The following is a 12,053-nucleotide window of genomic DNA, read 5'->3' as shown; positions in this document are numbered from 1 at the left end:
GTGACGGCAGGATTACTCTTTACCAGGGAGTGTTTATGCATGAAGCTCATCTCCTTTTCAGGAGGTAGAAAGTTTACTTGTTGACAAGATACTGTATATACAGTACCAATAGGTTGCACGGGGTAATGTCCAACGCAATAAAATGCCTAAAAACTTAACTAGGGATATCTGACTATGGGTGAACTGGAGCACCAGATGCATCAGCTGCACAGCAAATATTCCATCCAACCGGTGGAGAACAAAAGTGGGCTAAAATGATTTGCACCTTCAAACTCAATCTTATGATAGTTTGCCAGACCGATTTCAACCTGCAAATATATTTCATGCGGTGGCTGGTTTACATTTTTGTGCTGTCATTTTTCCACCCATCTTCCAAGAGCCATATCTTAATTTACAAATTTTACCAAATGTACTGAAAAACAGTAGTTCCACCATGGTTTTTTAAAGCATCATTGTGCAGAAAATGGTAACCTGATTGTCCAGGTCTGTATAAGCAAGGTGACAACACATTTATATAGTGGCTTGCAGAAGTATTCAACCCCCATTAGCTTTTTACCAATTTTGTTACAACTGTTTAAATATTTTTCTAATCCGACTTGTGTGTGATGCATCAGCACTAAATAGTCTAAGTTGGTGAAGTGAAGAAAAAAAAAAAGTATAGGCATAAATTAAATTTATGGGATCAAATAACTAAAAACTGGCATGTGCATATGTATTCACCCCTTTTTGCTATAAATCTCCTAAAAATTTCTGGTGCAAGCAATTACCTTCATAAGTCACATGCTTAGTGAAAGGAAGTCCACCTGTGTGCAATCTAAGTGTCACATGGTCTGTCAGTATATACACACCTTTTCTAAAAGGCCACAGAGGCTGCAACACCATTAAGAAAAAGGCAACACTAAGGCCGGCGTCACACTAGCGAGTTTTACGGACGTATGAGAGGTGCAGAAAATAAGGATTGCATACGGTACAATGATTCTCTATGTCCCAGCTCCTATCTGCCGTATTTTACTGATCCGTATTATACGGTCTTGTACGGCCGTAGAAAATCGCAGCATGCTGCGTTTGTCACCGTATTGCACAAAAAAAAAAAAAAAAAATTGCCAATGAAAGTCTATGGGGGCGAGAAAAATACGGATTACACACGGACCAGCAGTGTGACTTGCGAGAAGTACGCAGCGGTGTTCTATAGAAAAGCCGGTAATTCAATTGACAGCTTTTTCTTTCTCCTTCACAAACCCGACATATGATGAGACATGGTTTACATACAGTAAACCATCTCATATCCCTTTTTTTTTTTTTTTGCATATTCCACACTACTAATGTTAGTAGTGTGTATGTGCAAAATTTGGGCGCTGTAGCTTGTAAAATAAAGGGTTAAATCACGGAAAAAATTGGCGTGGACTCCCGCGCAATTTTCTCTGCCAGAGTGATAATATCTGCCCTCAGTCACTGGCTTTAATAGCCTAGAGAGGGTCCATGGTTATTGGCCCCCCCGGCTAAAAACATCTGCCCCCAGCCACCCCAGAAAAGGCACATCTAGAAGATGCGCCTATTCTGGCACTTGGCCACACTCGTGTAGCGGTGGGATATGGGGTAATGAAGGGTTAATGTCACCTTGCTATTGTAAGGTGACATTAAGCCAGATTAATAATGGAGAGGCGTCAATTATGACACCTATCTATTATTAATCCAATAGTACGAAATGGTTAATAAAACACACATTATTTAAAAGTATTTTAATGAAATAAAGACACAGGGTGTTGTAATATTTTATTATACTGGTAATCAACCTGAAGACCCTCGTCCTGTAAAAAAGGTAAAATAAAAAATCAACAATATCCCATACCTTCCGTCGTTCTGTCAGTCCCACGATGTAAATCCATCTGAAGGGGTTAAATCATTTTACAGCCAGGAGCTGTGCTAATGCAGTTGCTCCTGTCTGTAAAACTTTGTGAATGAATGTAATGCAGGGGAATGTCCTGTAGTTACCTTGAGTCGCGGTGATGCGCCCCCTGCTGGATGTCCTCATATGAACTCGGGCGTGGGAATTTTTCCCAGGCTCGAGTTCATATGAGGACATCCAGCAGAGGGCGCATCACCGCGACTCAAGGTAACTACAGGACATTCCCCTGCACTCCATTCATTCCCCGGGGTTTTACAGCCGCAAGCACTGCATTAGCACAGCTCCTGGCTGTAAAATTCTTCCTGGCATGCTCAGTTTCAAAAGACGCCATCCGTCGCTGGATTGCTGCTTTTCACAGTCAGCGACGGATCCTGAGTCCATAGACTTCCATTATAGCCAACGGCGGGCAGCGCAGGATCCGTCGCTGAGTGATTTTCCGATGTACAGAAAAAACGTTCCTCTGTGCGTTGTCTACGCCCGACGGGCAGCAATTTTACGACGGATCCAGTGCACAACGGATGAAATGTGTGGCAATCCGTCGCTAATACAAGTCTATGAGAAAAAAAACGGATCCAGCAGCACCATTTGCTGGATCCGTGTTTTTTTTCACAAAACGACGGATTGTGATGGAAAAAGAAAGACGAAGTGTGAAAGAGGCCTAACCAAACGACACCATGAAGACCGAGAAGATCTCCAAACAAGTCAGGGACAAAGTTTTTGAGAAGTACAATTCAGGGTTGGGTTCTAAAAAAATATCCCAATCTCTTATGATTCCCCAAAGCACCAAATTCAATATTATCAACTGGAAATAACATGGTGCCACAACAAATCTGCCAAGAGAGGACCGCCTACCAAAACTCTAAGCCTGGGCGAGGGCATTAATCATAGAGGCAGCACAAGACCAAAAGGTAACCATGAATGATCTGCAGAGTTCCCAAGCAAGAGACTGCAGTATCTGTCCATACGATCACAATAAGGCCGGAGACACACTGGTGCGAGATACGGCCGAGTCTCGCTGGTTAAAAGCAAGCTGTGGCACCTGCACTCCGGAGCGGAGCGTGCAGCTGCATAGCAATACATGGAGCCGCACGCTCCGCTCCGGAGTGCCGGTGCCACAGCTTGCTTTTAACCAGCGAGACTCGGCCGTATCTCGCACCAGTGTGTCTCCGGTCTAAGCCGTACACTCCATAGAGGTGGTCAGAAAAAAAGCCTTTACTTAAACACAAAAATTGTAAGGCGCATTTAAGTTTGCCAAAAGCCATGTTGGAGACTCCCCAAATGTAAAAAATTTATGTTTTGGACCACCAAGCTAAACGCCATGTCTGGTGCCAAGCCAACACAGCTCATCACCCCAAGTACACCATCCCCACAGTGATACATGGTGACAGCAGGCCGCATCATGCTGTGGGGATGTTTTTCAGCAGCAGGGACAGGTAAAATGGTCCGGATCAAGGGGAAGACAGATGGTGAGAAATACAGGGATATTCTTGACCAAAAACGGTTTCCGTCTGTCAGTAATTTGAGACTTGGATGGAGGTTCACCTTCCAACAAGACAATGACCCCAAGCATACTTCTAAAGTAACACTGGTTGAGTGGTTGAAGGGGAAACGTCTAAATGTCTTCAAGTGGCCTAGTCAAAACCCAGATCTTAATCCAATTGAGAATCTGTTGTCAGATTTGAAGATAGATGGTTTCCTCTGGTGAACAGCAAGCTTGAAGGAGCTGGAGCAGTTTTGTCTTGAGGAATGCGCAAAAATCCCAGTGGCAAGATGTGGAAACTCAGAGACTTATTTAAAGCAGCTTACAGGTGTAATTACCGCAAAAGGATGCTCTACAAAAGTACTGACTTTAGGGGATGAACAGTCATGCACACTTATGATTGAATTATTTTGTCCTATTTGTTGTTTGCTTCAAAATATAAAGAAACCCAAATGTTCACAGCTGTAGGCATGTCCTTTACATGAATTTATGCAAATACTCAAATAAACCCAGCTAAAACCTAGGTTGCAAAACATGATAAATGACAAGAGGGCGAATAATTTCGCAAGTCACTGTAGATACACACACACAGACACAGACACACTGCTCAAAAAAATAAAGGGGACACTAATGACACTAATATCCCACATCCTAGATATCACTGAATGAAATATTCCAGTTGTAAATCTTTATTCATTACATAGTGGAATGTGTTGAGAACAATAAAACCTAAAAATGATTAACACATGCCCCGTTTGTGTCTAGCTGTAGATTTTAATTTTATCTTTTTTGGGTACATATGACTGATTTTTAGTTTTTTGGGGGGAATGAAGGCGATTGAGAAAAAAAAGCAATTTTAGACTTCATTTTTTTCTTACAGTAAATGCTATCAATCGGTCAAATACCTTTAAAGGCCTACAAGACGAATGCTTTAACAATAAAACGTGTGTGTCTTGTAGTCTGGAGGAACCTTCCTGTGACGGAGAAGAAAGCAGACACCACGTCCTTCCCGTAGGTTGAAGTGAAGGACAGCATCCAGTTAAGGTAAAAAAATTCTTCTTTATTATGCCATAAATGCAACGTTTCAACCTCAAGGGTCTTTTTCAAGCATGCTTCAAAAAGACCCTTGAGGTTGAAACGTTGCATTTATGGCATAATAAAGAAGAATGTTTTCACCTTGACTGGATGCTGTCCTTCACTTCAACCTATGGTATGTACTCTTCCACTTGGGTCCAGTGGAAATAGGACGGGCATCCGCCTTTACTTGTTTTTTTTGTCAGATGTGCTGTCAGCTGCCAATTTTGTTTTGGACCACGTCCTTCCCGATCACAGAGACAGCCGCGGCCTCCTCTTGTCTGACACTTATCGGTACACAATAGGAAAGGAAGCTACAGGGGCCTGAATGGAGGATGCACGAGATGAGCAGTTGGAGGACTTTCCACCCGATTAACTCAAATACCTTTCCGGTCAGCTTATTTTGCGTGTTGGAAGCAGGGGCCGGCTGTATAGCTTATGGCATCCTGTCTAGTTTACATACCTCCCCTCCCCCTCACAAAATCTGCCGAAAGAGGTAGAGATGGTCATGTTTGGCCATACATTTACAGTATTAATGCATAAGAGTGTTGGGTCAAGCACCAGCTGCCTTTACATTGGGCTTACACATGATAGAGCATATAAACATCATAACACCCCTTTAAGGCAATGTGAAAAGTCAACAATATAATACTTCATTGATGAACAATATCATATGTAATCAAGTATAAAAAATATATATACAATGAATATAAAGTCTATCTATAAAAAAGGAACCATTTATTGGTAATCAGTCTGGCCCCAAAATTATTGGCCATGGAGTTAATCTACCTAAATGAGTAAAATCGGTGACTTCAAATGTCTCAGCCAACCCCAAAACACAAAGACCCAACTCCACCCAATAGTGTCAGACATTTTGTGCACTTTGAGATAAAGGTCACGCTTACAGTAACGTCCTAGTATCCAGGAATTAGGGCATCTGGTAAAACTAAGAGCAATCATGAAATACACACAGGGTCAAAATTGTTGGCACCCCTCGTTTAATAACAGAAAAACCCACAATGGTCACATAAATAACTTGAATCTGACAAAAGTAATAAAAGTAAATACAAGATCTATGAAAATCAACAAATGAAAATCAGACATTCTTTTTCAACCATGCTTCCACAGAATTTTTAAACAAATAAAACTCATGAAATAGGCCTGGACAGAAATGATGGTACCCATGAAAATAATGTGACAAAAGGAACATGTTAAATCAAGGTGTGTCCACTAACTAGCATCACAGGTGTCTACAGTCTTGGAATCAGTGAGTGGGCCTGTATATAGGGCTATAGATACTCACTGTGCTGTTTGGTGACATGGTGTGTATCACACTCAACATGCACCAGAGAAAGCAAAGGAAAGAGGTGTCTCAGGAGACTAGAAAGAAAATTATAGACAAACATGTTAAACGTAAAAGTTATAGGACCATCTCCAAGCAGCTTGATGTTCCTGTGACTACAGTTGCACATATTATTCAGAAATTTAAGATCCATGGGACTGTAGCCAACCTTCCTGGACGTGGCTGCAGGAGGAAAATTGATGACAAATCAAAGAGACGGATAATACGAATGTTAACAAAAGAGCCCAGAAAAACTTCTAAACAGATTAAAGGTGAACTTCAAGCTCAAGGAACATCAGTGTCAGATCCGTCGTTGTATGAGTCAAAGTGGACTTCATGGGAGATGACCAAGGAGGACAACATTGTTGGAAAAAAAAATTAAAAAAAATCAATCATACAAAAGCCAGACTGGAATTTGCCAAAATACATGAGAGAAATGTGCTGCCCATTGTCAGAAAGCTTGGTCGCAGGTCATGGGTCTTGCAACAGGATAATGACCCAAAACACACAGCTAAAAACACCCAAGAATGGCCAAGAGGAAAACATTGGACCATTCTGAAGTGGCCTTCTATGAGCCCTGACCTAAATCCTATTAAGCATCTTTGGAAAGAGCTGAAACATGCCGTCTGGAAAAGGCAACCTTCAAATACGAGACAACTGGAGCAGCTGGCTCTTGAGGAGTGGGCCAAAATACCTGTCAAGAGGTGTGTGCAGAAGTCTCATTGACAGTTGCAGGAATTGTTTGATTGCAATGATTGCCTCAAAAGGTTGTGCAAAAAATACAAAGTTATGGGTACCATCATTTCTGTCCAGGCCTATTTCAGGAGTTGTTTTAGTTGTGTTTTTTTTTTTAAGTTATGTGAAAGCATGGTTGAAAAGCAATGTCTGACTTTCATTTGTTGATTTTCATAGTTTTTAATTATTTATTACTTTATTCAGATTCAAGTTATTTCGGTGACCATTGTGGGTTTTTCTGTCATTAAACGAGGGGTACCAACAATTGACCAAGTGTGTATAACCTATACTGTATTTTCAGACATGAACATGTGCAACCATTTACATTACAGTTCATAAATACATAAGGGCACATATTCGCATAAGGTGCTGTATACCACGGACAGCGCTGGTTTTTCCCCAGCAATATACTGTGCTTCATGGTCAGCCAGATAGTGGTGCTTAGATGTATCTTTCAGGTCCCTGAAGAATCCAGTTTATCCTGCTTTGGTTGTCGACAGTTTTTCACAATGTGGTAGATAGCGCTCACAAAGAATATTATTGCAATGATTGCAAAATACCCAGCGTAAATTTTAAACTGTAAAAAAAAAAGAAAAAAAAAGAAGAAGGATATTACTTGTTTAAAGCTGGAAAAAAAGGCAATTTATGTGAAAGCAATGCTACCTATAACAGCAGTCTGGCTGTGTAGTGTGGATGTGATCCAGACTGCTGTTATATAGGCCGACCCAGACTATACAGCCAGACTGCTTCTAACCCCTTTGAGACAAGACCTGTTTTCACCTTCCTGACCAGGACACTTCTGATCAGCGTCACTTTATGAGGTAATAACGCTGGAGTGCTTCAACGGATCCAACTGATTCCGAGATTGTACTTTATGAGAACGTTAAAATTTCTTCGATATGACTTGTGTTTATTTGTGAAAAAAAAAACGAAATTTGGCAAAAATTTCGCAATTTTCAAAACTTAATTTTTATGCCCTCAAATCAGTCATGTACCACAAAAAAATAATATTTCCCACATGTCTACTTTACATCAGCACAATTTTGGAAACAAATTTTTTTGTTAGGAAGTTATAAGGGATAAAAATTTACCAGCAATTTCTAATTTTTACGACAAAATTTGCAAAACCATTATTTTTAGGGACCACCTCACACTTGAAGTGACTTTGAGGGACCTATATGACAAAATACCCAAAAATGACACCATTCTAAAAACTGCACCCCTCAAGGTACTCAAAACCACATTCAAGAGGTTTATTAACCCTTCAGGTGCTTCACTGGAATTTTTGGAATGTGGAAGGAAAAAATAAACATTTACTTTTCTTTCACAAAAATTTTCCTTTAGACATTTTTTTTTTTTTTACTTTCGCAAGGGTAACAGGAGAAAATGGACCATACATTTTGTTGTGCCATTTCTCCTGCGTACGCAGATGCCCATATGTGGGGGAAATGTACTGTTTGGGTGCACAACAGGGCTTGGAAAGAGCGCCATTTGACTTTTTGAATGGAATAATTTGAATGGAATAATTAGCGGACGCCATATCACTTTTGAAGAACCCCTAATGTGCCTAAACAGTGGAAACCCTCCAGAAATGACACTATTTTGGAAACTAGACCCCTCTGTGACCTTATTACATATGTACTGAGCACCTTGAACCACAGGTGCTTCATAGAAGTTTATAACATTAAGCAGTGAAAATAAAAAAAAAATAATAAAAAAAAAAAATCACATTTTTCCCACAAACATATATATATATTTATTATAATATAATATTATAATATAATATTTATAATATAATATAATATTATATTTATAATATAATATAATATTATATTTATAATATAATATAATATTATATTTATAATATAATATAATATTATATTTATAATATAATATAATATTATATTTATAATATAATATAATATTATATTTATAATATAATATAATATTATATATATAATAATATTATATTTATAATATAATATTATTATAATATCATAATATTATATTATATTATATTTACACATATACACATACATACACACACAAATTTTGTATTTTTTACAACGGCAAAAGGAGAAAATGGACCCCAAAGTTAGTTGTGCAATTTCTCCTGAGTTCACCAATACCCCATATGTGGTCGAAAACTACTTTTGAGGCACCGTGCAAAGCTCAGAAGGGAAGTAGTGTCATATTACAGTGCAGATTTTGCTGCACTTGTTTCACGGTGCCATGTTACATTCACACAGCCCCCTGAGGTGCCAGAACAGCAGAATGCCTCCATAAGTGACCTCATTTTACCAATTAAACCCATCAATGAATTTATCTAGGGGTGAAGTGATTATATTGACACCACAGGTGTGTCACAAACTTTTATACCATTGGGTAGTGAAGAAAAAATAATTTACATGTTTACCACCAAGATTATGTGTTAGCCCCAAGTTTTACATTTTCACACTGGAAAATGGGTAAAAAGGACATCAGAATTTACCCCACAATCTCTGCTGAACGTAGAAATACCCCATATGTGGCTGTACTGTACTACTTTGACTTACGGAGTGACTCGGGAGGGACGGAGCGCTATTTGCCTCCTGAAGCTCAGATTTTCCTAGACTAGTTTGTAGATTCCATATAAAGAGCCCCTAAGTGCCAGAAAAGCAGAATCCCCCTCAAGTGACCCCATTTTGGAAATTATAACCCCTTTGGAATTTATCTACAGATGTAGTGACGATTTTGACTCCATGGGTGTTTTCCAGAAACGGGCAGCAGTGGCTGTTACGGAGTGAAAATTGCAAACTGCTGTTGTAGTGACAAGTACATTGTGCAACCCCTGGCAAAAATTTATGGAATCATCGGCCTTGGAGGATGTTCACTCAGTGGTTTCATTTTGTAGAAAAAAAGCAGATCACAGACATGGCACAAAACTAAAGTCATTTCAAATGGCAACTTTCTGGCTTTAAGAAACACTTAGGCTATGTCCACACGTTGCGGATTCTTGTGCAGATTTTTCCACACCGCTTTCGCAAAATTCCTGCGGTTTTTGTGCGGATTCCACCTGCGGTTTTACACCTGTGGATTCCTATTGAGGTGTAAACTGCTGTGGAATGCGCACAAAGAATTGACATGCTGCAGAAAATACAACACAGCATTTCCGTGCGGTATTTTCTGCACCACGGGCACTGCGGATTTTGTTTTCCATACGTTTACATGGTACTGTACAATGCATGGAAAACTGCTGCGAATCCGCAGTGGCCAATCCGCACAAAATCCACAACGTGTGCACATAGCCTAAAACAAATCAAGAACAAAAAATGCGGTAGTCAGTAATGGTTACTTTTTTTAACCAAGCATAGGGGAAAATTATGGAGTCACTCAATTCTGAGGAAAAAAAATATGTAATCATGAAAAACAAAAACAAAAAAAACGCCAAAACATCACTAGTATTTTGTTGCACCACCTCTGACACTTATAACAGCTTGCAGTCTCTGAGGCATGGACTTGAAGAGTACTGTTTGACACTCATTATCAATCTGGGTCCAACTTTCTCTGATTGCTGTTGCCAGATCAGCTTTGCAGGTTGGATCCTTGTCATGGACCATTTTCTTCAAGTTCCACCAAAGATTTTCAATTGGATTGAGATCTGGACTGTTTGCAGGCCATGACATTGACCTTATGTGTCTTTTTTCAAGGAATGTTTTCACAGTTTTTGCTCTATGGCAGGATGCATTATCATCTTGAAAAATGATTTCATCATCCCCAAACATCCTTTCAATTGATGGGATAAGAAAAGTGTCCAAAATATCAACATAAACTTGTGCATTTATTGAAGATGTAATGACAGCCATCTCCAAATTGCCTTTACCTGACATGCAGCCCCATATCATCAATGACTGTAGAAATTTGCATGTTCTCTTCAGGCAGTCATCTTTATAAATCTCATTGGAACGGCACCAAAACAAAAGTTCCAGCATCATCACCTTACCCAATGCAGATTCGTGATTCATCACTGAATATGACTTTCATCCTGTCATCCACAGTCCACGATTGCTTTTCCTTAGCCCATTGTAACCTTTTTTTCTGTTTAGGTGTTAATGATGGCTTTCGATTAGCTTTTCTTTATGTAAATCCCATTTCCTTTAGGCGGTTTCTTACAGTTCGGTCACAGACGTTGACTCCAGTTTCCACCCATTCGTTCCTCATTTGTTTTGTTGTGCATTTCCTGTTTTGGAGACATATTGCTTGAAGTTTCCGGTCTTGACGCTTTGAGGTCTTCCTTGGTCTACCAGTATGTTTGCCTTTAACAACCTTCCCATGTTGTTTGTATTTGGTCCATATTTTAGACATAGCTGACTGTGAACAACCAACATCTTTTGCAACACTGAGTGAGGATTTACCCTCTTAAGAGCTAGATAATCCTCTCCTTTGTTTCAATTGACATCTCTCGTGTTGTTGGGCGCACGGCAGAGCTCGGAAGGGAAGGAGCGCCGTTTGACTTTTCAATGCAAAATTGACTGAAATTGAGATAGGACACCATGTCACGTTTGGAGAGCCCTTGATGTGCCTAAACATTGAAACCCCCCACAAGTGACACCATTTTGGAAAGTAGACCCCCTAAAGAACTTATCTAGATGTGTGGTGAGCACTTTGACCCACCAAGTGCTTCACAGAAGTTTATAATGTAGAGCCGTAAAAGCAAAAAAATCATATTTTCACAAAAATGATCTTTTCGCCCCCAATTTTTTATTTTCCCAAGGGTAACAGAAGATGTTGTGCAATTTGTCCTGAGTACGCTGATATCCCATATGTGGGGGTAAACCACTGTTTGGGCGCATGGCAGAGCTCGGAAGGGAAAGAGCGCAGTTTGACTTTTTAATGCAAAATTGACTGGAATTGAGATGCCATGTCGCGCTTTGAAAGCCCCTGATGTGCCTAAACAGTGGAAACCCCCCATAAGTGACACCATTTTGGTAAGTAGACCCCCTAAGGAACTTATGTAGATGTGTTGTGAGAACTTTGAACGCCCAAGTGTTTCACTACAGTTTATAACGCAGAGCTGTGAAAATAAAAAATCCCTTTTTTTTTTCCCCACAAAAATTATATTTTAGCCCCCAGTTTTGTATTTTCCCAAGGGTAACAGGAAAAATTGGACCCCAAAAGTTGTTGTCCAATTTGTCCTGAGTACGCTGATACCCCATATGTGGGGGGGGGGGGGGGACCACCGTTTGGGTGCATGGCAGAGCACGGAAGGGAAGGAGTGCCATTTGGAATGCAGACGCCTTTGCAGAGCCCCTGATGTACATAAACAGTAGACACCTCCCACATGTGACCCCATATTGGAAACTAGACCCCCCAAGGAACTTATCTAGATATGTTGTGAGAACTTTGAACCCCCAAGTGTTTCACTAGTTTATAATGCAGAGCCGTGACAATAAAAAATCATTTTTTTCCCACAAAAATGGTTTTTTAGCCCCCCATTTTTTATTTTCCCAAGGGTACCAAGAGAAATTTGACCCCAC

At 39.9% G+C, this 12,053-nt stretch overlaps 1 protein-coding gene across 1 annotated transcript in view; it reads right to left on the bottom strand.

Moving 5' to 3' along the window:
- Positions 1 to 5,091: 5,091 nt before the first annotated feature.
- Positions 5,092 to 12,053, bottom strand: part of SLC19A2 (solute carrier family 19 member 2) — a 37,062-nt gene continuing 30,100 nt past the window's right edge. Inside the window, exons 6-7 of the mRNA XM_077294841.1 lie at positions 6,618 to 7,114; positions 5,092 to 5,621 (exon numbers count right to left, since the gene is read on the bottom strand). Coding sequence (XP_077150956.1) covers positions 6,992 to 7,114 — 123 coding nt within the window. The 3' untranslated portion in view covers positions 5,092 to 5,621; positions 6,618 to 6,991. The remainder of the gene's footprint in view (positions 5,622 to 6,617; positions 7,115 to 12,053) is intronic.

This window comes from Ranitomeya variabilis, chromosome 3 (assembly GCF_051348905.1).
Source record: "Ranitomeya variabilis isolate aRanVar5 chromosome 3, aRanVar5.hap1, whole genome shotgun sequence".
Lineage (NCBI taxonomy): Eukaryota > Metazoa > Chordata > Amphibia > Anura > Dendrobatidae > Ranitomeya > Ranitomeya variabilis.
Note: the sequence above shows the minus strand (reverse complement) of the source record. Positions and strands in the feature narration are given on the sequence as shown.